General features: G+C 40.8%; 1 protein-coding gene across 7 annotated transcripts in view; it reads left to right on the top strand.

The window, feature by feature from the left end:
- The window catches only part of dock10 (dedicator of cytokinesis 10), a 76147-nt gene that overhangs the window by 5526 nt on the left and 44089 nt on the right, over window positions 1-26532 (top strand). For 4 of the 7 annotated variants that reach the window (XM_074680085.1, XM_074680080.1, XM_074680084.1 and 1 more), the window contains exon 1: window positions 20884-21268. The exons of 1 other annotated variant lie outside the window; for it this stretch is intronic. In XM_074680085.1, coding sequence (XP_074536186.1) covers window positions 21110-21268 — 159 coding nt within the window. In that variant the 5' untranslated portion in view covers window positions 20884-21109. Of the gene's footprint in view, window positions 1-20883; window positions 21269-26532 lie in introns of those variants that run through there. 2 more of the 7 variants (XM_074680081.1, XM_074680083.1) reach the window with 1 other exon arrangement.

The raw sequence follows: 26532 nt of genomic DNA, 5'->3' as shown, positions 1-26532 counted from the left end.
AATTAATCATGGTGGTTTATAACCAATGTGATCCACCTTCATGCTCATGTGCATGCTACTGCCCTCTTGAGCAAAATCATTAGAGTACAGTATGTGTGTTCTGGCTCCAAACAAGAGATGTGAATGCACAAGTTGGTTATAAAAAAGGTCAGACTTTGGTTACAGTTCAAGAACTTCTCCTACCTGATTATTTTTTATTATGAGTCCAAAGCCTGCCCTGGGTGTTTGCAAATGTCAAGAAATGATTCAAGAATAAGTGATTCGCATTGGTTTCCCTTTTAGCTTCATGCAGTTTGTTATCTCTTAAACTCTTCTTCAAAATTTGTGGAAAAACCTAGGAAGAAAAGACAATTCTTGTTCTTGCTCTCAGACCTGCTCTCTCCTCCCCTCTGTTCTCACTTGAGGCTGGACTGTCTTTGGTCTGTCTCGTTAAATTAGCTTAATGCCCTTTGCTCTCTCTTAATCTGCATGTATAACCACGTTTATTTCTTTGTCTTCTAGAGCACACTCGTCATGTTCTGTGAGTGTGTGTCTGCTTCTAGTAAAATACCACTTCTGGGCATGTCTGTGTTTCTGTCTGGAGCTAAAATGTGTGTCAGACAGTGTGGAGCAGGCAGTTGTTGGTGGGGGGCTGGGGGGTGTCTGTGTCTACCCAGCATGCCCCAGTGATGTGTTGTGGATGCAGTGGGGTGGTTTGGAGACATGCTGTCATTCCAGCTCTGCTGTCTCTCACATCATTTTGGCTGCCTGTGTTGTGCAGGGTGTGATTGTTGACCTGTTCAGCATGCTTCTTCTATATTTTGGATGAGGATAGTCTTTGCTCGATTTTACTGCAGTCATTGTTTTTCTTAAAGAAGAGAGCTGTTTCATTGCCTGCACACTGGAAGAGCTCACACCATGTGAAATAAGATCTCTGGTTATTGTGGTAAAGATATTGAGTGTGATAAACAAAACTCAAAATGTGTGAATCAGCCACTCCCTTCCTGGGTGTATATTTTATTTATGGAGTGTAAAAAGATGGGTATCATAGCAGCTCCCAACAAGTGAAGACAAAACAACCTGAGCTCCTCAGTTGCCTGTGAAATGGGCAGTAAGCCCAGCTTCCTCTGTGTAACCACATGGAACATAGGTCAAACTATTGAATCAAAGCACATGACAAAAATACATTCCTGAAACATTGTTCTTTGTGATAAGAGTTGTTTCTCATCATGCTGTTAGTGTAGTGGTTTTCATTAAACAAACAAGCAAAAAACTAAGACATATGTACATAAGTATTCACAGGATTTGCTCAATATTTTGTTGATGCACATTTGGCAGTAACTCTAGCCCAAGTCTTTTTGAATATGATGCCAAAAGCCTGGTAAATCGATCTTTGGGCAGCGCGGCCCGTTCCTCCTCAGCATCTTTTAAGCTCCATCAAGTTGAATAGGGAGCATTGGTACACAGCCATATCCAGATCACACCAGAGATGTGAGATCAGATTCAAGCCTGGGCCACTCAAGGGCATTCACAGAGTTGTCCTGAAGCCACTCCTTTGATATCTTGGCTCTGTGCTTAGGGTCGTCGTCCTGCTGAAAGACGAACCATTGCCACAGTCTGAGGTCAAAAGCGCTCTGTAGCAGGTTTTCATCCAGTTCATCCTTGTACATCTATGTATTGATCTTTTCTTCAATCCTGACTAGTCTCACAGTTCAGGCGGCTGAAAAACATCCCCACAGCATGAAGCTGCCACCACCATGCTTCACTATAGGGATAGTACTGGCCAGGTGATGAGCTGTGTTTGGTTTTCTCCAAACATGACGCTTGGTTTTCTCCAAACATGACGCCTGGTATTCACTCCAAAGAGTCTGATCTTTGTCTCATTAAGAACTTTCTTCCTCATGGTCTGAGAGTCCTTGAGGTGCCTTTTGGTAAACTCCAGACAGGCTACCAACTGCTTTTCAATAAGGTGGATTGCTGCAGAGATTGTCGTCCTTCTGTAAGGTTCTCCTCTCCCCACAGAGGACCACTAGAGCTCTGACACAGTGACCTTGGGGTTCTTGGTCACCTCCCTGACATAAGGCCTTTCTCCCCGAATGGCTCAGTTTATATGGGCAGCTAGCGCCAGGAAGAGTCCTGGTGGTTCTGACTTATTCCATATATATTTGATGAAGGCCACTGTGCTCATTGGGACCTTCAAAGCAGCAGACATTTTTTGTACCCGTCTCAGGACAATCTAAGATGTCTACAGAGAATTCCATTGACTTCATGCTTGGATTGTGCTCTGACATGTAGGGATGGGTACCTTTCACATTTGAAATGATATGGTACTGAAGCTCGGTACCTGGCAATCGGTATAGGTACTCAACAGTACCAACTTTCGTTACTTTTTTTGTGTTTATGTGGTAAAAAATATCAATGTGTTTAATGATAGAATATATGTTTTTTTTTCAATTTCGCATGTTTATTTCTCAATATATAAAACCCTACAATGGTGTGTTCAAGACCTGCATGAAAAATCACCTATTCTTCCACTCCCTCACAGTCACAAGCATGGGTTTAGGTACCTAAACATGGTACCTTTTGGTTTTACGTGAATCTGTACCCGGTACTTTTGACAGAATTCAGTCAGTACATATAAAAGTACCTAATTCGGTACCCATCCCTACTGACGTGTGCTGTCACCTGTGGGACCTTACACAGACAGGTGTGCACCTTTCCAAATCATGTCCAATCAGCTGATTTTACCACATGTGGACTCCAATTAAGCCGTAGGAACATCTCAAGGCTGATTAGAGAAAACAGGATGCACCTGAGCACAATTTTGAGCTTTGTGCCAGAGGCTTTGAATACTTATGTACATGTAATTTCTTAGTGTTATTTTCAATACATTAAAAAAATATATATAGTAATCGTTTTTTTTTTAACATTGACATTTTGGGGTGTTGTGTGTCATGTAAGCCCCCCACCAAACAACACACCAAACATGCTGCCAAACATGTCCTACCAAAATGTCAGCTTCACTGTAATACTTTTTGAGCTGTAACATTGAAGCCATGATTTTTAAGCAGCTGAGTTTTATCTCAGCGTGTTAAACTAACTCACATGTTAATCTCATGCATGCTAGTGAAACATATACTGCCTAATGCCTATCATCACAGAAGAGAGAATTTGATTGAATAAGCAGTATTAGTTGGCTTTCTCTCCCCAGAACCATTCCTCTGTTACCACGGCAACAGAGAAAGGTCAGTTGGGATGGAATTCTAACAGGAAGTGCTCTTCCTCTGACTCTCTACATATCTCTACTTTTCCCCTCTGGTATATCTTGTTTATCTCATCTCTGGCTCCTCTGTTCCCATCCTGGCAAGTGTTTGTAAATCCAGTCTTTGGCTCTTACATCAGAGTTATTCTCTGTATTGTGCTAGAAGACGAATATCAAGAGAAGGCAGACAGGATGCAGAAAGAAACAAGATTTTCCTGAACAAATCCAGCAGGTAATGTTAGCCAGAGTGTAGATGGCTTGAGAGTCAGGCTAGGTTAATTGAGTCAACAGTCTTATCAGCTGAAAGAGTTGGACCATGAAGCCGGGGAAGACCAACAATAACACAAGGGAAGAGGGACGAGGGCAGACCCTTCACATCTCCCTGAGGAGTTCATACTGAGCCTCTACAGCAAACAACTTATCCAGTGATAAACAGTTTGTTCTCTGTTTGTGTTTAACACGCCTATCACATGTTTTCCAGTCTGCTGTTTGTTTATCACGTACGTAGTATTGTGTTTCAGTGGCATTGAAACTTCTATAGAAACGACTAAGAAATTTGCTGCTACATTCCTAGTCCATGCTGTATGATACGGTTAATTGAATGGCCATGATCTTGCGCAGCAAACATGCACCTTGAAAACAAGTTGCATGACCTATTTTGGATTGATGCATGTGATGAGTTATGGGTTAATACATGGCTGAGACACCTCCTGTTGCACCACTCCTGTGCACTTCAGTTTGCATCTATTTCATATTTCACTTTCTGTAGGTGTCAAGCCAGACTGCAAAACTGGGTTCACACCCTGGCAGCGTGGGACAGGATGTCATGCTCTCTCTGTACCTTCTCTTACCCGTTTCTCACAGCATGGAGCATTTACTGAAAAACCATGCTGTGCACTTCTGTACAAACCTTTGTAATGCAGCGCGTACATACTGTGTGTACATACTACTCTGTAGATTCTCAGCAGGATGGCTTGTATTTATCCTCTTCCTCTTGTGATACCGCTCCTGTCAACCACTGTTTTTAATGTGTCTACATACCTTTTTGAATCATATACCCTCTGCTTTCCTCTGAAGTTTATTTTAGCTATTTTTTTTTCTTATCTTTGCCTAATACAACTTAATGGGGATACTGTATTACCTGCTCTCTTCCAAGTGAGCTGGATTGCACCCTGCTTTTCAGTACGTCTTGTTAGTTTGAGCGAATGCCTTTGGAGTCATCTGTGTGTGTGTGTGTGTGTGTGTGTGTGTGTGTGTGTGTGTGTGTGTGTGTGTGTGTGTGTGTGTGTGTGTGTGTGTACGTGCATAGAGAGAATAGAGAAAGGGATTACAGGAGATGAATAGCTCTTTGACATTTGTTATGACTGAGCTGCAGACAACCCCGCCAAGTTAGCCTGATAACAGTAGGACCGTGCACTGCCAGGGCCTTGGTGTGTGTCTGCCTCCCTATCTTCTCAATGACTCATTCAGATAGGACCGAGGAATAAAAGCATAGGAGATGACAACACAGAGTAGAGGAAAAAATCTGAGCCTGTCACCCTCACTAGTGACACTGTTTTCAACTGAATCCCCCCACTGTTTGTACTCTGTGTGAAGCTGCAGTGATCTCAGTAGCAGTTGTATTGGGTGCTTCACACAGGAAGTTAGGTTTTCTGGGTTTTTTTGCAATATGTGTTAGGTTGTAGAGTCAAACTGCAGGCATTTAAGTTGTGTTTGAAAACACTTTGGGTCTTTTTAGCCTAGGTAAGAAAAGTAGAAAGGCAGGGAGAAAATATGCTGTCAGTATGTCAGTATTTGAGAGAAGTCACATGAGAGGAGGCGAGAGTCCCCGGGGCTCCATGCATTGTGCCAATGTACATTTACAAAAGGCTCTTTGCAGAGGCTTCACAGCCAGTGAACAGCTCCATTCACACTAAGCTGACCAAGCTTTGCCTCACTGGAGCTTAACTTTTTTATCCTCTCGCTTTTTCTCTAAAGCCACACTATTCTGCCCTGCACCTTAATAGACACCATGTCCACTCGTCCATCTAGACTCTTTGCATGGCCCCTAGGGAGGGGAGGAGGGGGGGTCCACTTCACATACTGGCCTAAGAATAGTTCAGCAGCTCTCTGTGAGTGAATTGAAGTGTTGTGTCTCTCCCTCACTCTGCATTCCAGAGTAGGAGGCCTGAATATGCTGCTGCCATTACCGTCCGACCCTGTGCCCCGCTGCCCTCGCCCTCTTGTATTCGCACACTTAAACACTCTGTGTGGCAGTTATACGTGTGGGGACTTTCCCTCATTAACTCTCTCCACTGGCTGGATCCTGTGAAACAGCACAAGGGTGATCTAATTAAGCAACAAATTGGCTGAATGTAAAGAAAGAACATCTTCCCTTTTTTGCAAGCCTGCCTCAGAGTCTATAAACCTTAAAAGAGAATTTTGGTTCTCAGGTTGAATCCTTTTAGATGTTTTGTCTCTTTCTGCTCTGCTTGTCAAACTGTTTCCTGCTGGCTTTGATCAACCTGGCTGACCCACCAATAATCCTTTCTTGTTCTTTCTGCCCTGCTATCAGGAGGAACATCAAGAAGAGAAAACGAAACAAGAAGCCCCTATAAATGTTTCTCCTTCAGTGGTCATGAGCCATGTCCATTAACACAGGTGCAATCAACATGGAGGCTCACACGTTGTTTTGTGAACAGAAAATGGAACACATAGTTCCAGTTGCTGGTCAACTGGCTTACAGAAGATTATACTTTGAAAATATAGCTTCCATTAACATACTTAGTTTGGATCAAAGGACAGATTTTTCAACCATCTATACATGGCACCATATCTGTTTAGACTACTTTTTGTAATGCTGATAAAGTCCAGATTCCAGCAGTATGTGTGTGTGGGAAATTTTTATTAACTCATCCAGTCAAATAAGCCTGTAAAAAACATGTGTAGGCTCTGAGGATTTAAATGCTTTTAAGCCAACATGCCATGTTGGTTATCCATTTAAAGCTTCCTGGTTTTAAAAGTGAGACTTTAGGCCCAGTGTTGAAATGCATAACTTTAAAGCAGAATTACATGTTAATAGACTGGTATACAAACAAAGTGGGTGGCTGCTCTGATTTACACTTAAGTCGCCAGCTGTCTTCAAATCTCCGATCAATCTGTGGTCACTTCTATAACATGTCTTTAGCCGCGTTTCCACCAAGCAGACTGGTTCGGTTCGTCTTGGTACAGCGCGCATTTTGTGGCGTTTCCACTGACTTATCCTGGGACTGATCCCCAAACAACCAAGACCAGCAGTCTCACTCTTGGGGACCCTTTAATATGGGTGCCAGACCGAACCGAACCGTTTTTTCAAGTTCAGGAAAACTGTTAAATACCCAACAACCTCAGCTGAAAACATGGACATTGACATTTATTCGTCTTATATAAAGATATCTACTGGTTTCTTGTAGGTGGACTGTTACATTGGCTAAGTTGGGCTAAGAAAGTCCAACAAATAGCAGAGTAGCACTATGTTTATTGAAATTCTATGATAAAGTATACCAGGGGTGGCCAACCTGCGGCTTGTGAGCCACATGTGGCTCTTCGCCTTTCTGTGTGCGGCTCTTCTATCCACTATATAGCTATGAGTAACGGTGTGCCGATCAATCTAAAAATTTGATATACTGATGCCAAAGTTGGGATCGGTATTGATCAATACTTGGGTGATAAGATTGATACTTCAGTTTCAGTTTCTCCTCTGAACATGAGCTTCTCTTAAAAGCTCATGTGCTCATATCTATCTATATATCTATCTATCTATCTATCTATCTATCTATCTATCTATCTATCTATCTATCTATCTATCTATCGATAGATAGATAGATAGATAGATAGATAGATAGATAGATAGATAGATAGATAGATAGATAGATAGATAGATAGATAGATATATAGATAGATAGATAGATAGATAGATAGATAGATAGATAGATAGATAGATAGATAGATAGATAGATCGATCGATGAAACTTTGTCTCTTCTGCAGTAAAACAGAAATTTGTATTTGACATGGCTTCAAATACAAATTTAAAATCTCTTTTAAAACACAATCTCACTTTGAAAATTGGAAACGTATTGTTTTTTATTTTATGTAAAAAACAATAAACATGTTTACAACCTGGTTAAAGAAAAAAAAAGCTGAATAGCTTATGTCTTTATGGTTCGCACAGTAAGGAGTATGAATTTTTTCACTGGTCATTATTTTGGAAGTTATTAAATTTATGAGACTTGCCTCAACGAGGACATAAGTGACTTTTTTTTAGGAGTTCCAATATGGCCCCCATCGACCATATGCCTCAAAACTCAGTATCAGAAACAAATTGTCACTGAACAACAGTCCATAAATATGATACAGTTGATTTGTGATGTGACATAGAGCACCTGTTTTCGTCTTTCAGTCTTTATTTTTTATTGTTCTAAACTATTAAATTATTAAATTGAAGGAGTGCAGAAAGATTAGATCCAAACATGTCAGCTCTACTCATTGCTATTCATGCTCACTCACACAAAGAGGAGTCCCACTGGAAACACAGCCCCGAGCCAAAATGTTCAATAAGTGAAGGTAGGAAAGGTGAGAATACATTACTCAGACCCATGACTGTCTGTCATCCTTGTAGATTTAAAGCCTTCCTAAGAGTCTGCTCTGGCCTAGTGTATGTCTGACACTGAATCTTTCAATGTGCCTTCATCAATTTTGTGTGCCTTAAATGTCAGCCAAAGGGCTGAAAGGAGATCTGCAAAAGAAATGAAGAAGGAAAAAAAAACAGCTGCCAGAGAGGGAGACATTTTGCATCCCTTAATAGGGGGAAGGGGGAAAGGTAAGCGGGAATATTACAAATGAAAACGCATGAGGAAAAGTCTTCAGAACAGCTGTGTCCTCGGTCTTAACCGGGACCTTAGGGAGAAGGGAGCTATGCTGAGTGGGCGTCTGGTAGATAGTTAGCGCTGGTGTGGAGGTTACACAGAGGTTACATGTAGGCTTTGTGCTGGTGTCATGTAGGCGTTATGACTGAATGATTTATTGCAAACAAGGCATTCTAGTGGGTCTTCTCTGTACTGTGAGGGTGTAGATGGGGGTTGGCATAAAGTCTTGTGATTTACATTTTACTCAGTAGAATGAGGCTGACACAACTGTTCATTAGCATTCTGTCCATTGTCAGTGTGTGTATTTCTAGCATGTCTGCATGATCGTGAACATCAACTTGGGCCTGATTTAGAAAGAGTATAGATGAACTTTTCAAGCTCATAGAATTACAGGAAACAGAAATCATAAGTGATGATCGCTCGAGGAGTCGTTAAGGTTTCTGATTGTCAGACATTCAGAAATGTGGAGAAAGAAGAGGAGGGTTCAGAGTGTACAGAGCTTTACTTGGCTTCCATAAGGAGTCTGAGAATTGTGTTACTGATTGAGGGCGATGTTACCTGGACAGGAAACAGGACAGGCCTGACAGCTGTGTAAAATGAAACAGCGCATACATGGCAGAGTGATCATGTCCACAGCTCTGGAATGGCTTTTATTACCCTGCTGCTGTGTTCTTTCTGGCAATATCAAGTTTTGACTTGAGGATTAATACCAGCAAAACCTCTCTCTGCAGTGAAGCTCCTTTTCTGTTTCTAATTACTGTGCCTCTCTCTTGGCTAGGTTATTTTTTCTAAAAATTCAGCCCATTTTCTCTACGTTTCCTGTCTTTATACCATAATAAATGTTTCTCATTTTAGCCATCATTAACAAAGCACATCTTTGTATCAGATTTTAGAAGTGTACTCTTTCACTGGGCGAATGAAAAGTTGTACCACTGTTTTTTTCAGGGGATGAGTTTTATAGCAAATATTTATCACAGAGTGCATAAGAAGCCGGTGACCTCAATCATCAGTGCTCGCCTGCTGAGGCCTGATACGGTGCATGGAGGAAGGGAGAGGGGAACATCAGGGAGACGTGGAGAGATGCCACGTGGGAGAATGAATTAATGAGGCGCCAGCACTGACAGACAGACAGTACAGTAGCTGAGTGTGTTGCTGCTGAATGACTGCTAAATGAAACTAGTCTCCTCTTTATCAGCCTTATAGGTCAGATTTTCCCCTTCCCTTTAAAATATCAGAGTCAGCTGTTAGCCGATTTAATATAACAGTCAGGAAGGCAGGCTAACATATGAGATGGCTTAAACAATGGACATTATTCGTGCCACTGAGTCCAAATTGTGCCTGTTGTTCAAGTTTTCCATTTCATTCTGAATGTTTTTAATCTCGCCAGAATCAAAAACCAACTCTTTTGCATAGCAAAGAAAATTTTCGTTTTTTTTCCCCTAAAGAAAAGAAACAAGAATGAAGACCAAGAAGATCGATTTTTTAACTGCAAATACTTACTTACAATAAATATGCCAAAAATCCATTTACAGTGGGCACGAGAATGCGAGAAACCCAAGTTGGACCTCAGCAGAATTTATTCTAAAGCTCCCAAGTTTTGTTGAACTCAACAAACTTTATCTGGGAACAAAGTATATTTGTATCTATATATCTATTATGTATTACTCTACTTCATTCTTACATCAAATAAAACATCAGTATCAGCTAAAGTTATGTTTCCTTTAACAAATATGACACACATGACTGATGGCTGATTTTTAATCACCTATCACCCTCTTCACGTACACAACTTTTTTCCTGCACACACCAGCTTGCCCCAACTCCCTCTGTCCCTTTTCTCACTAATTAATCAGTAGTAAGTCTCATTGAATTCACTTTAAATACAAGACTCAGTGTGTTTGACTTGAGCTAATTTTCATGAGGAAGAAGCTTGATGGTAAAAACAGGAGGCACAGGTGATCAAAGCAATGTACACCGTGGGGACAGACAACAGCACTTACAAAACAACTGTATGCCTATAAGTTCACATTTAACAGCAGAGAAGATTAAAAACAAACACTGAATGTGTCTAGTGGGGATAACAGTAAAAGTGTCTAACAGCACAATGTGTGTTCATCATAGTACACAAAGTGAAAGTGAAACAGTAGGAGCAGGATCATGTATTAAATGTGTTACATCAAATTGGCTCACAAAATATACTCAAACACCATTATTATGCCTGCTTGTAATGCCTAAGGTCTTCACATGGCAAAATGCTATGTTATGAACATAATAGAGCCTGATGAATAGTCAGTCTGTTTTAATCACATGTACAAAGATGAGGACCCCTAAAGATGATGAGGCCCTACATACTGCACTCATTCTTTGTATAAAGAGAGGTTACACTGAACATTAGATGGAATCTATCACTGTCAAGATGGTGGATCACTTAGTATTGCACCTTTATTCATACCTGAACCAGCTGACAGATGCCAATATGAGAAGTGATGGTAGCTCCAAAGATATTCAAAAATTGTATTTAATTTTTTTTTCTTTTGCAAATTTTTATTTTTTTTTCCTGTAAACTGGTACAATAATAAATATAGACTTGTATCATTTTAAAGTTCAGTGAGAATATGTGTGATAATAATGATTACAAAATATGAAAATAAATAAAAGAGATCAATCATTCAGAGTAGTAGAAAGAAAGAAAGAAAGAAAGAAAGAAAGAAAGAAAGAAAGAAAGAAAGAAAGAAAGAAAGAAAGAAAGAAAAGAAAAAAATAATGAATTGAAAAAATATATAATAAAATTTAACAGCAAGGCTCCATCCTCAAATACAGGATATTATACAGAACAAGTAGACTCCATTTTTCAGGTGAGGTTACTCTAACAAAGGAGGAAAAGGGGGAGGCAGATTGTTGATGAGGGGAGGTGGATGCATTTTGAGAGGTGGGGGAGTCGATGGTGAATAAATGGAAAATTTTCAACAGCCTCCCCTCTTCCCAGCAGTTTCTCTCTTACCAACTTCCTCTTTCTCCACCTCAGCTCCCCTCTCCTACTTACTCCCCCCATCACCCCCTCACCCCCCTCACGCCTCAGGACTTGCTTCTCAGTTAAAGACATTTTAATAGCTTCCTTTTCTAAACAAACCAGCTGCCAGAGGACCAGATAGTATCTCTGGCACACGGCGCCTCCTGGAGGTCACTCATTAAAGATGTGGCAGGGTGAGAGGGAGGTGTGGAGACTGGCTCTCTCCTCCTCATCGCCTGCAAGGCCTGCTGCTGTGAAGAGCTCTCAGCACTAGATGGCATTGGCAGTGTGCTGTGGCGCTCACTCCTCTTCCTGTTACCTCCTCCAGGGACAAGCTCGACTCAGGGCCAGATAAAACTGTCAGACATTCCTCACAGTCTGTGTTCAGGCTCACAATGTGAGCATGCTGCAGCAAGGTTGCACAATTTGGTATCAAAAACTGGGTTGATTCGCATTTTCTATTGCTCCTGTACACCAGCATTTAGCTTCATCAAACCAGGAACTTCCAGATCTACTTCTACTCATTAATTAAAAAGACATCTGTGTAAAACAGTTCTAACATGTGTGCAGAGAGAGAAGAGTAAAAGAGAAAGGGAAAGCTTTTGAGCAACTGAACAGAAACCAACATGAGTCAGATGTAAGGAAGCCCCTAGAATTTGAGCAGGCATTACGTGCTGCTTCACAAAGAGTATCTGGGATTTCTTTGTTTTTAAATGATGGTTTAATGTTCCACTTTCACTGTATGAAAATACCTCACACATAAAAACTTTGAGATGAAAGGACAATGAAATCGAAGTAAAGCATAGCTGTAGTCCTCTGAAACGTTATCTAACAAGTACAGTAAAGAGGAATTTATCTCTATCAGTTTTTAGCACGAGTATTTCAGTCTCTATTTTAGTTTGGCTATCTTGAAAAGAAACGACTGCTAAAGTGGCTCTGTGCTTCAGTTAAAAAACAGCCTCACCTCAGACACTGCCTAGGCAGCCTTCCTGTTTGTGCACGAAACAGTGGGCTGTGGTGGCGCTACATTTGCAAACTGAGGTTTTACCGAGAAGATCACATCAGGATAAATTTATCTGTCATCACCAGTGACGTGCTTCAAACTACACTCACCGTATCCTGTTTAAAGAGACACTTAGTTTCTCTATCCATTGCATTTCTCTGTTTTACAAAGATATGATACCTGATGCTTTCCTGGCTTTATTTGACTCTTTGTTTGAAAGAAAAGCTGTACGTGTGCTGCTGTGTGAGGTGAAAGAGGTGGTTTAGGAGAAGAGGGCTGACCCTGTGTCCCTCCTGTTGCGCCTGAGGGCTGAGCTGTAGTTTGCTGAGAACCGGGCTCCAATAAATGACAGCATCCTTCCTGTTGTGGTCACCATGGGAACAGGAGAGTGTTTTCCCAAGTAAACGGAGCGGAGCTCTGCACCACATCAAATAGGACTGCCGTGAGTCAGCCTGCAGCTCTACAGGGAACCTAACTATAGCCCAGCTAACTGCTTACAAGGCAGTGTGCAGGACTGTGGTTTCCTACTTGGCCTAGTTGGCTGAGGTATATAAAGTCAGTTAAACTGACTTGTGTTTGTCTTTTTTTTTAAGTAGTAACGTGCATGTGTTTGCAACATGCTCCTCCACACACAGACGTCTAACTCCTGTAGATCCAGCACAGCTTCCAGTGTTTTTGAGCAGTAACAAAGGATTTTAGAGACTAAGGCTGTACATCTGGAAAATATTAGAGTGAACAAATGAGGGCAGCACACTGCCCTTTACACCCGGGTGATGTCATCCTCTGCAGAGGTTCAGACTTACACACAGATTAACCCTGGTCACACAGCAGAGGGAGAACACATTTGGTAAGGTGTTCAGACACACAACAACTGCATGCTAACAATGCTAGTCCAGAGGGTACATTTAACCCACAACAAGGTTTTAGGTTCAGGGATGTCTTATCAGTCAGCATAAAACATCCATCCATCAGACCACCAAGAGCACAACTTAAAACTAGAGATAGACTGATATGGATTTTTTCCAGGCCGATACCAATACTGATTGTTTGTAGTCAATGAGGCCGATAACCGATATTTGAAGCCGATATTAATTTGCAGTCAAAGTGCAAATATTGGTGTCAAAATTTTGAACAATACAAACTCCAACCCTTACCTTCTTCAAATACCTTTAAGCATGAGTTTATTAAACACTTCCCAGGCTTAGCAGCATGATTCAATAAGTTAAATGAAAACTTAAAAAGATAAATAGCTAAAGTTTTCTACAGTAAATGAAGTTTTCCAAAATTTCAATCTAACTGCAATAACTGTAATAACTGCACTGCTGATTGGCTGTTTCCCAAGCCATGGCTCTGCTTGTAACCAATCAGATGGTACTGTGGGTGGGACAGTGCTGGGGATTGAGTACTGACCGCAGACAGCAGAGCAGCTGCATCCGAGCCGTAACAACACAGTTTTAAATTTGTTTCTTATCGGCCGCCGGATTAAAAAAAAGGCAGATGCCGATATGCTTGAAAATGCCAAATATCAGCCCTGATAATCGGCCCAGCCAATAATCGGTCTATTCCTACTTAAAACAACAGTAAAAGAAGAAATTTTTCCAAGTTGCACAGTTTTCTGGAAGATTTATTCAGTGTTGTAAGAAACTGAGAAAATAAGGAATAAAGCAATATGACGAATCAGCATGTCGCATTTTTCGCTTTGTGCTTGGTGATTGACCCAAAAAACTTGACTTTAAAGTCTTTGCACTGATTATGCAGTGTTCAAAGGTATCAGAATGACTTATTACATTTATTACATTGTCACTAAATCAAATACGAAACCATATCAGCCTCGGCCACATTAAAAATATAAAACAAAATACAAAAAACTGTACAGTATGGGGGCCATTGTGCCAAACTTCACTTGAATTTCACTTGTTTGGGTTCATTTTTTTCATAAGCACTTCTTTCCTTTTGGTTTGAAATGAAAAAAACAGCATAGGCATACAGGAAAAAAATGAAATCAGAATATTTTCAGCCCTCTTCATCTCTGACCTGTACTTTGAGAAACTTTTAGTTTGTGTGGATTTGGGCACCCACTGTGAACAAAGTGGTACCTCTGGCCTCTTTTTACTGATCTTGTTACAAGGCTGAGGACAGTTAGGGAGTGATGAAGAACCAAAGAGCAGTCACCGGTGTGTGCTTTATGCCCAAAACTAAGGCAACTGGTCTGTTTAGAGTTTGCTGGTGATGGAAGCAGGTTTTTATGTTACAATGGAAGAGACTTGTCTGAGTAACTCACTGTTGTGTGCTGTTTTATCAGGGGAGGTGATGTTTTAGTAGAGTTATGTTCTCGCATTTCATGATGTGATTTTTTTTATTCTCTGTACAAGCTCCAGTACAAGAACTGGAGACCAGGGAGCTGAGTGCTAGCCTCTTCTTATGCTGGAAACCGCAGAGGGTGTGTCGCCCTCTTCATCTCTTTCCTTGGAAGTGTGAGGTCCTCATCACTTATTCAGCACTCAGCGCCTCATTTGCTGGAAGTTGCCTTGGGTGTTTTGCTTAAAATCCTCTCTCTCTACTTGTATTTTAAAAAGAGATGAAGCACAAGAAAAGTGTCTCCAACAAACATCAGAGAGGTTGTGTTCAGTCTAGCTTTCCTTACTTTACCTCACATACTACATGACAAAACGCTTCACAAGCTGTTAGCAGACTGCATCCTGGCATGAAGATACATAGTACGCATTTCTGCTGAATCAAATTTAAGTATTTTTCTAACTGTTCATTTCTCTCACGCTTTGTGGAGATTAAAATATTCATGTAATTGTTTGAAAAAGATGCAGAAAGGCTGATTTGGGCCAATTTTATCACAGCTTTAGTATACTACTGCCTTTCTATATAGCATACTTTTCAGAAATGCCACATCTTCAATTTAATGGGTATATAAAAAAAAGGCAGTTATCGCAGTGATTGGCTGACAAGTTAGAATAGGAATAATTGTTTTCACCATTTCACTGAAAATCTCCTTTACATGGTACAAATTGGTTTATTTACATTATCCAACCCTCTCTTGCATGTATTTGCACATCACAGAATGCTAAACCGTTGTTGTATATTTGGATAGGAACATACAGCAGCCAGTATGGAGACAGACTCTGTGTTTGAAAACAGTGTGAAGGCAGGCGGAGTGAATGAGAGCATAACACCATGCAAGCTGTGTAACACGGGGACTCTGCTGGCATCTACAGGGCATGTGTGTGTGGGCATATTTCCATGACAGGACCATTGTAGAGGCCTGGCACACAAACAAAGCCTGTCACTGTGGATTTCTGCACGATTTACAGCCACTGTTTTTCAGGCATGTTGCACTGAAGACAGTTTAGTGAGATACAATGGGTTTGGAGGTGTTGGGAGGAGAGTGGTGATTTAAATGGTGGTAGGTGTGGTTATATCTATCCCTGCTTCGTTGCACTCAACATATGCACTGTCATCTACTTTGTATCAGAGAGACACATTAATGTTTGTACACTGTGTGGGAGAGAACAGCAGTTTGGTACGTGCTCAGGTCAAATCCTGTATCTTGTGTTGTTTTTATTTAGAGATGTAAAGCATTATAATAATGAGCATCTCCGTGGGTGGTGGGTGGGTGTGTGTCTGTCACATTGACATCGACTCTAATAACCTTAATCATGACCACACGGCATCACTATGGCTACGTCCTCACTGCAGTGATCTGAGAGAGTAAAAACGCCTTGGACTGTGCATTATGTGACATATCCCTAGCTTCAAAACAATGCATATATGGAGATAAATGACTGGATTATAGGACATACATGTAAACAGTCCCCTTAATGAGTGTGTGTTCTGGTTTTTCACACTGTTGTTTACGTCACTTGTGCTTGTGGCTGTCATTTATCTCAAAAGCCACCACTTCCCATGACCTCAGAGAGTAATAGATGGTGAGCCTTTTTGAGCTGGTCCAATTTGTCTTTAAAATGTTTAAAGCGAAACTGAGTTACTTGAGGTTTGCACAAGTGGTAATCTCCAGACTAAAAATATGAAGACCATGGGGAGGTGCTAAAAACTTCAGTTCACTGAGAGTCCATTTAGTACAGCTAAAAATTAACATGTTTTTAGCTGGAATCAAAAAATCACTAGGGCATGAAACTTTCATTTCTCTGTACAGGGGGTCAGTTGTCTTATAACTAGTCATTTTCAATAGCCTCGTTTCCACCTAGTGATTCAGTTCAGTTTGTCGGTACAGCACACATTTTACAGCATTTCTACTTTCTACTGACTCTCTCTACGTCGTCCTCAAACAAGCCCTCCATCGGCATCTCCAGTCATCTTGGCTCTCCATACATCTGACCAGCTCATATGTGCTCTTTGCACTAGCATCTTTCTTTAGTACGTCCACAAAGGTTGGTGTGGGGCGTCCTCTTGATCAATGCCCGTGTGTTGGTTCACACAGTACATGGTTTTTGGCTGGGAGATCTTGGTGTCGGTGGCAGTGGCCAGCTAGTCTCATCCTCCTCACTGCTGTCTTTTCTGATACACTTGGTAAGGTCCCGTACAGACACTTGTTGGTGATGTGTTCGCCCTGGTTGATGTTCAGTGCCACACGTAACATTCTGGTGTAGCACCCATCCAGGGACTTCTATAGGGCTTGTGTTAGCGTCCAGCATTCAGAGCCATAGAGAAGAACGGATTCCACGGTCGCAGAGAACAGACTGGTCTTGATGTGCCGGGGGAGGTTGGATTTCCACACCCTGGTCATGCCATTAAGAGCTCTCCAGGCAATTTCTTCCCTCACTTTAACATCCTTTTCTGTGGAGCTGATCCATGCGCCCAAGTATTTGAACTCATTGACCTCCCTTAGTGTGGAACGCTCTGTTGTTGTTAGGGGCAGATGTTTTTTGGGGATGTTGTAAGTCATGACCTGACTAAATCCCCAAATAACCGAGATGAGCTGTTCCACATTCTGGGACCATTCCGCAGGGGTGCCAGACTAAACCGATCCAACCTTAGAAGGTGGAGCTACAACACTGCTGACCATTGATTGGTCAAAAGAATTGTTACTGACCGAGCGACAGCAGCTGTATTTCTCCTCACGGCACACAGTCTTCTCAGAAACAAAGCTTGATTGCACTTTGTATCAAAGAGCCACATGCCAAACACAAAGAGGACGAAATGCTGGATGTCTTCCATCGTTGCTCTTTGTTAACTGTGTCACGTTTTTCTTCTTCGTTGGATTTATTAGTGGGGTACACTGTGTCACACTGTTATGTTACTTATGCATCTGTCGGCATCCAGCTTACATGCTGCCCACCACGAGGGGGCACGGTTGGCTGTGGAAACGCAAATAGAACCAGGCTTAACCAAGCCCATATCAAACCCTACTGATCGAAACCAGACTGCTAGGTGGAAATGGGGCTAAAGTTAGCAAACTTACAAGTTTTAGCTTTATAAGGACATTGCTGAATGAGTGAAAGGCAGGCACACAGTAGTAGTCTGCAAAGAGGCAAAAGTCCTACCTTTTTGCCTCAACCACGGTGGACCGAAAGGCTTCAAAATTCTGTATCAGTATAACTATGTGAATGTGTTATACAGTCCATGGTAGGGATGCCACTTTGCTGCAGTGACACTTTTGGTTGAATGTCGTAAAGTGGAGCAGAACACGTCAAGACCTTAAAGCGGGGAGTGGGATTTATCGTAGTAGAAGAATTGGATCAGGACTCAGCACATACTCAAAATCAAATGACTCAGACTCAGAGGCAAAAAACCTGATCAGGACATCCCTAGTCTATGGGTTTGCACCAATTTTATGTCGATTTTACTGACTGTATTAGAGAGTGGATGACTTGCCTTCATGTCCGAACATTACAAAAAAACTGGAACTGAAATATTAACAGTGAAGGCGCTGGCATGTTTATATGCTGACAAACAAGGCATTGACAAAAGCAATCTCACTGGTGAGTCAATGATTCCTCAGGTCGAGAGAGTCCACTGCACTGAACAAATTCTTTGTAGATTTGAAGCAGTTAGTCATTGTTATTGAAAGTTTTATAAATCTTGTGTATATTTTTTAATTGTCTCAATTTGTTTTTCCTCTATGTGGTTGTAATAACTTTATTACCTCCACCAAGAAGGTTATGTTTTTGGGAGGATTTGTCCATCTTTTTTGTCTATCTGATTGTTATTTTGACTGTGAACCACATAACTCAAAAAGTAACAAACCGATCTTAATGAAATTTTCAGGAAATGTTCAAAATGGGATAAAGATAAAGAAGAAGTGATTACATTTTGGAGGTGATCTGGATCACTGTCTGGATCTAGGATTTTTTTTTAAGGATTCCTTATCATTGTGAGCCATTTTCACCATATGTGTATATAACTCCACAATAAATGGTTGGATTGCTTTGCAAAACAATACAAGACAAGGTCACCATAATTTCTGACGGATGTGAAAATATGATTGAGATTCTGGCAATATTCTAGATACTAAGATCCAGAAAATGAAATGTGTCAGGTAACAGGTTATCTACAACTAACACCAAATTGTAGCAGACAGTCTGCTGAAAGGGTATAACATTAAAGTAGGACTAAAGTGTTGCGTGACAATCACAATATGCTTGGCTCTGAATGCTTTTCTAGTTTATATAGCATCTTTAATTTACAATCTGCTTTTGGCAAACAAGCAAATATAGGAACTCTGGAGGATAACACAAGACATTTTTACCAGTTTAGCCAAACTGAGAGGAGTCTTGAATTTTTTTATAACAAAACATGAGAAAAAATAAACATATTAACCTGAATAAAGAAATGAAATATATCATAGATTGCAGTGGGTTAATATGTCATTCAAGCAGAGCAAATAAGGAGATAAAACATGAATCAAAGACAATATAAGTGTATCCCTAAATTATATTTATGCTCTGAAAAGGGTCAACAAAGGCTGTTTTGCTGTGTTACTGACACATGGGGCAATGGTTACAAGCATTAAAAGCACAGTATAGAAAATGGTTGCTGATAATTTTGCTTTTAAAATCAAAAGTCACATGGAGCATTAGTATAAAGTTCAGTCTGCTTCATTACTCGCTAAAGTTTCCTCTCTGGAGCTTTAACATGCTTAAACAAAGGTCTAATTTTCTCTGTCATATCAGGTTTGGAGATATCTTTTTTTTTAACCATGTGTGTCACATGACATTTTTTCCTTGCTGAGTTAGTGGTACTAAGTCTATGTATTCACTCACTGTTTTTCAGCCAGTGGAAATTATTATTTCAAACTTTTTGGGATTTATTTAAAACTCAATGAGACAGTCCAGGCAGACACAGACCTCAAATAGAAAAAGGAAAGAAATACCGGGAAAGATTGTCATAGGTGGTATGAAAATGCTGATGTAACAGCAGTGAAGGAAGCCATGTGGTCTTAGGGCATGCTATTTATTTTGTCACCACGTCAGTCTGGCAAAAAAACATCTGACTTCTCTTTTTTTTAAAACAGTCTGTGATTTATGTATTTATTTATGGTTTTTAAGAGGAGTGTCTAAAGTTGGTTTCACTTCCACAAGCGAGTGCAAGTGCAGTTTTAACTATGAATGACGGGTGTCCCAGTCGGTCCAATACTGTTTTATTTTCCTTGTCTGCAAACTTCATCTCCTCCCTGTTTACCACTTCAAAAGTCAATGGGTTTCCGTGACTGACAAAAAAACAACAACACAGCAGTAAACTGAAATCCAAGCTTTAAACCATTCTTCTCAAAAACCTTCCTGAAAATCAATATTTTGGACAAACTTTGGTTCTGCAAGTACAACTGCCAAAGAAGAACACGGGAACTTAACAATGAAAGGACAGTTGCTGCAAAACATATGAAAGCCATTTTGTGCTGAGAATGCTCACATTTTCTTTTTGGATAGCCACACACATTGAAAGTAGAGCACTGAAACTAAGGCAGAACCAGATGTTATGTTGACATGAAAACAATTAGAGCGATTAAAGTCAGTGTCTGAGCTAAAGTTAAGATTTTTATTACTTGAAGCACTTGTTTTAAACCTACCTGAAGTCCTACTGCCTGTCAGTCTGCTGAGCAGAAGTCAGTGAAGTTTCACTCTTGCTCATTGGTCCCAAAACTCCACTGGCACACTTTATGTGCAAAACCACCCACCCACCATTTTTCATCCACTTTCCATTCAAGAGCCTCTCTGGCCACTACCTAACATCCCTCTGCAGAGCCATTAGACATTACTGCAGCATACATTGTGTATGCATAAACACTTTTTTAACCACTATGTTTTAAAAAGGAGAGTTTATTTTACTAAATCAGAGTGTGGGATAGCATGTCTGCACTTTACATCATGTTTTCTGTGCACAAACCACAAAAGCACAAGCAGAGCCAGCACAACTCAGACTTAAAAGGACTGGTGTGATTGGAAGAAAAATGGAGAGGGAGTAAAGGAGCAAGGAAATCAGACAAATCATGTAGGTTTGAGTGTGTGTGTGTGTGTGTGTGTGTGTGTGTGTGTGTGTGTGTGTGTGTGTGTGTGTGTGTGTGTGTGTAGCAGCTGGTTCTGGTCAGCTGACAGCTATTGCCGACATTGATTTGTAGGCTGAGCCGGGCTGGGCTGAACCACGCACAGCTGCAGCCAGTGTATGTGTGTGTGTGTGTGGTGTGTGTGTGTGTTGTAGAGGAATAGAGAGAGAAAGCGAGAGTGAGAGCCATGTAAGGCTGCCAGTGTGTACGCTCAGCGAAAGCAACATTAGGAGCTGGAGGCTGAGAGAGAGCAGTAGGGAGCTTGCAAAGCAGGACCAGGACGCCACACCAGGATGGAGCCTCTGTTTTCCTACAGGGCTTGAACACAGCACAGCACCACTGGCTGGACCAGGGGCAAATTGAACTTGACTGAAGCAGACAGTTGAGTTCAGGAAAAACAAGGCACTGCAGTTCAGGTGAAACCTGTAGAACGGGCTGGACCAGAAGTGGCAGCAGTGGATTATGGGTTGTTCGGCAAGTGTGGTCCTTCTTCTCCGATCAGTGGGTGGGGCTGACTGCGGTCATATGTGTTCGAGACAGGACCAGATATCATTGGATGCTGCAACTCCGACCCTTGAGGGTTACACCAGTACCACCTCACCTCTGACCATCATTGTCATGGTAACTAGCAATGCAACCTCCAAGTTGCCATGCATTAAAAGCTAATGCATGTGTCTGCACGTAGAAGAAGCTACAGCAGGTGGTTCTACAGAAATGGTGTGCACAGTGGCATTCTATTTTGATCTGTATAAATGTATGATTATATTTGTATAACTTTGACCAATTCCTGCTTTCCTTTTTAGTTTCTCTATCCACCCTCCCATGCCAAACCTTCTGTCTGCTCTTTTCTTTGCCTCTGTTGCTGAGGTTGCATTATGATCAATGAGCCAATGGGGCCTGCTTGTTACCCATCACAGCTGAGAGGCAGCAGGACGGAAATGGAGAGAGGAGAATAGAAGGGGGATGGTGGGGTCAGACATGAGGAATTTAGTTTCTGTGGGAAAACAAGTCTTTCTGTGCATATGGCTCACAGAGATGATAAAAATAGCTGTTTAAACAGACCCATGAATAAGACGCAGGAGGAGAGTTGTTTGAGCGAGCTTGTAAATGAATGAATTAGAGACACTGGAGAACGTAAGACAGGATAAATGAAAGATATCAAAGTTCATGTGTGTTTCCTCCTCATGACTTTTCTTTTACAGCGCAGTGATGCATGTGAACCATCTGTTTGGTATCTGTATCCATTAGTGTTGGCTGGAGTTTTATTCCCAGAAAGACCCTGGTTTCTGAAAGACTAGTGGAAAAAATGTTCAAGTTTTGGCAGTGTAGGATCTTTACAGTCGCCCTTGCTGTTTTTCCTTTTCTCCCTCTCTCTATTAACCTTCCGTGTCTGTCTCTGTGCCTGTTTTTTTTTTTTTTGTTGGTCTCTCTGGCAAACTAGAGTCATAACTTTAACCTGCAAAGTCATGTTTGCAGCTGATTCTTGCAATGTAAGCATAAGAATGTGTGCTGTTGCATTCAGGCCAGTCTGTGCTAGAAACTAGCACACTAACTCTGCTTTTTGCTGGTGGTGCATTCTATTTTTCTTTCATGGGAGTGAGAGATTTATTAGTACTGCAACAATGCCAACTTTTCCCCCATTCTCAGTCCAAAACACCCAAATGATGCTGTTTCATTGGCAGTAGAACCAAGTAGAATCAAGAAGTAATTTAACTCCTAGAAGAAATGGCACAGCAGTTTTCTGCAGTCCAGATTTATGCTTCAGGGAAAAGATCCAGTGTATGATTCATTGTACTGATTTACGCACTCTTTTAAAGGACTCAGGTTAAAGTTGCATAAGGCAAGAAAAAAATAAAAATGGTGAAATACTACCACCCTATTGAGAATAGTAAAGGCCTCAGTATAGAGCCTTGGGGAACTCCAAAGGTGATAAGAAGTTTTGGCAATATTGGAAACAGCATGAAGTTATGAAAGTTGTAAATGTTACATCTGTCTGACCTGTTTTAGCACTGTGGAACTAAAAGAAATGGAGACATAAAACGATTTTTACAACCATATGGACACTGGTTTAGAGCCCAAAATATAAACTCAGAGCGCTTCAAAGTAGGCTGAACGATTTTGGAAAATAATCTCATTGCGATTTTTCAGACCAATATTGTGATTGCAATTTAGCATACGATTTTTTAGGGGGGACATTAATCTTCCGCATTGTTCTCTTAACACAAGTTTTAAGTCATTTTATAGTATGACTACCACGACAAAAGATACTGTTAACATTTTCTTAAATAAAAAAGAAAAAGAAACACTGTAATAAATTACTGACCTCCTGTTGTCAGTAAGAGTAACAAACCATACAGAACATAGTGATTATGGGGTATGGCTCTGCCAGACACGATCATTCTACTGGATGGACCTTTGTAGCCCACAGGGTTTTTTTGCCAGAAAAAAAACAGCATTTTGACTTTTGCTGGTTTTAAGGGAGGACAAGTTCAAGTTACTATACTTCCTTCAGGTCTGTGTACATGAAACTTTTTTTTTTTAAGTGCAGCCGTTGCGATTTAAAAATTGCATTCTTTTACATTGCGATGTCAGTTAAAAATCGATTGCTTGTTCAGCCTTACTTCAAAGACTTAAAAATTTCACATAACTCACTAAGCCTTATACACAGGGCTTGACATTAACTTTTTTGCTCACCAGCCACTGTGGCTAGTGGTATCCCAGAGTTACTAGCCACTCTGTATTTTCACTGGCCACAATTTGCTGTTGGATAATTATGTTCAATGTGATTAAAGCCGATGATGACATGCTAAAGTTTACTTAAAAAAGATTTACAACCTCTTTGAATGTAAATGACCCCTATGCATGCTCAAAACAAAACTACATCAATGTTAAAATCCACAGGTCCTTAATCAGGTATTCAGCTCTGATAAAGTTGTGTGTAACATTGTGCTCCTTTCATATGAAAATATGCAGTCTATTAAGACATAGTAATTGAAATAGTAGTTTGTTATTGCTTATAATAAAATGGTAAAGGGGATTAATTGAACTAATAAAAACTCAGCAAGAGACACTGTCTGCTTAAATATTTATTCACGATTGTTATCAGAAAATCATTTCTTTTTTCACGAGAATGACAATGAAGAGAGGTAAATTAAATTTCCTCAGAGCTTTCATCATCAGAGTCATCTTTTTGCTTGTCTCTCTGCTCCACGTTTGAGATAAAATTCAACCCGCCAAAGTGGACAGTGGCAGCAGTGGTGTTACCAGCCACTGCCGAAATCCACCGGCATTTGGCCGGTTGGCCGGTGTTAATGTCAAGCCCTGCTTATACACAAAGTAACAGATCTGATTAAGTAGCATTTGTGCAGTATCCAGTACAAATAAAAAGTGCAGACTTCAGTTTGTTACTGCTGGGGAACTGCAAAGGTGTTTACAGTGTCTATTAGTGACTCACTGGAGAGTAAGGACATATGAGTGATAGCTGAAAGTCCAAACGGTGGGACATGCAAAAGTCTGACACACACTCAATAAGTTGTCGTGCTTCAGTTGTCAGACGTTGTTGTACACTGTCCGTCTTCATCCATCACTCCCTCCAAGCTGGACACTCTGTCTGTTCCTCTGTCACTGTCACTGACACAGTGGTCAGGGAAAGAATGCAAACTCTTCAGTTTCTCTTTGGCTGCTGTCAATCCGCTTTGCTGTTGACCTCTGGAGACCTCCTGAGTGACATTTCGAAATATGCTTGTGTATTTAATTAGTCATCGACAAGATTGTTGAGTTTCCATTATTTTCTGTGCAGTTCTGAATGAGAGCTCTTAGCAGTTTGGAGAATAATCAGTGAAAAATGCTGAATGAAGTAGATGTGTGAAGTAGACAGGCAGCACACAGATATTTAGTTTGCTTGTGTCTTTTAAGAAAGCAAAAATCTACTAATATGTTTTCCTAACTTTCCAGTAGTGAACACCAGCTCACAGGAGGGACGTTGCTCAGATGATTCTCTGTTAGTCCCAGCGTGTCTCTCTACAGATCGTGTATTGCTTCAGTGATATAAAGCAGATGGCTTGTTTCTGGTTTCTTCTCTATGCTGTTTCAGCTGTCCTCCTCTTTTATCTCTCAGTCAATCTGTCACACTTATTTTCTTCTCCCACACTTTCCCCACTCCTTGTCTTTGTCATACTTTCCTCACATCTTTTCCTTAACACGATGATAAGCCTTTGAATCTGTGCTTAAGAATGATACAAACCAGCTTGTGGACGTAGTTAAAACTTATGACTTTCCTCTGTCTTCATCTCCATCTTTTCCTTGATAAGTTTCTGCTCTTACTTTTCCCCTAATTCAGAGCACCCTTTCTCCTCTCCTACTGTCTCACTTCCTTGTTCACACTCTGGAGGGAAAGCCACACTGTGAGCCGACAGTCTGGTGTTCTTCTTGTAACCTCCCCACACAGCTGTAGTTTACCAACATCAACACCCACTCTTTCTCTCAGCCCTGAAAAGAGGGATGGAGAGACAAAAAGCATAGCCCAGGACTGACAAACAGATGTTAAAAGGGATGTTTAATAGGGTGAGAACAAGGGAGCAGAAAAGCGACAGAGAGTATCAAAGGAAGAAGAAATAAAGGAGTGCAACGCCTGGGATGTTTGATGAAATGAGGAGAGAGGGAGGATGTTTGGAGTGAGGGAGGGAGACAGCTGGGGTAGAGGAGAGGAAGGATGGAGGGAGGATGAGAGTGAAAGATGTAGTGCTGCTGACATCAAATAGGCTTGAAGGAGTGCAGTACAACATCAAAGACTCTTTAATGGTTATGAGATTATGAAAACATTAAGCAGATTAAGATTAATGTGTTACTCAGAAGTATCTGTGCTTGGAGAGTTATGGGGCTTTGTTACTGTTTCATTCTCTCATGGACATTAGACAGTTTTCTATCATAATTTAACAATACCATCTCTATATCCAGTCACCAACAGCAAGATCTAAAACATGCCTAACCTTCCACATATAAAACCACTCTGTATTTTTTTCGACCTTCAGGATGTGTGAAACCGTCTTCGCACCTTAACCTCAAGATTGACTCTAATCTGAATTGTCATCTCTTATCTAAACTGTCATTTTCTAATGAAAGTATAGAATAGAATAGAATAGAATAGAATAGAATAGAATAGAATATAGGGATGTATGGAATATCGGTATCAATATCGGTATCGGCCAATGTTGGTCATTTTTTCACATACCGGCATAAGCCGATGTGTAGAAGTGGGCCAATTTTTACTCATTGGCTGCAGGCCATTTTCAGAGCATCTTGAGCGATCTTTCAAGACCCAAATAATATTGTTTTCTATGAGTATGTAAACACAGAAACTACCTAAAAAGAGTGGACTCTCCTTTTTTATGTCTCTCTTCCTGTTTTTGATCCAAAAAACAGACAAAACTTATTTATTTTGATTATGTTCACCTCAGGCACTCCATCCTTTGATCCTGTCTTTTCTCACGCTCACGCCACTCTTTTTCTCTGAACTACCTCGACACCTCATATCAGATTCCTTTTTTTTTTTTTACCACTATTGATTTCGGTAAATATTGGTTATCGGCCATAGCAGCAATATTATTAGCAGGTATTGGTATCGGTAGGCCTGTCACGATAACAAATTTTGCTAGACGATTTTTAACATTTCTGGCTTTCAACCGTAATGAAGGGCTGCATTTCTTTGGCAATGTAGCTGTCTTTGGGCGCCCACCATTTGGCGCTTTTATTTCTATTTACTTTGCAGACCAAAAGCCTCAGTAAGAGCAGATTGCCAAAGAACAAGGCTCCGCTGCACCTCCCCTTCTTCTTCTTCGTCGCCACTATTTTCAAACAAATGCGACATATCAGCTTGTTGGTGTTCA

The sequence above is a fragment of the Halichoeres trimaculatus genome, unplaced genomic scaffold (assembly GCF_033239565.1).
Source record: "Halichoeres trimaculatus isolate MK-OKI-2021-1 unplaced genomic scaffold, fHalTri1.1 fHalTri1_scaffold_9, whole genome shotgun sequence".
In the NCBI taxonomy this organism is placed as follows: domain Eukaryota; kingdom Metazoa; phylum Chordata; class Actinopteri; order Labriformes; family Labridae; genus Halichoeres; species Halichoeres trimaculatus.
This window is presented reverse-complemented; position numbering and strand designations above follow the sequence as displayed.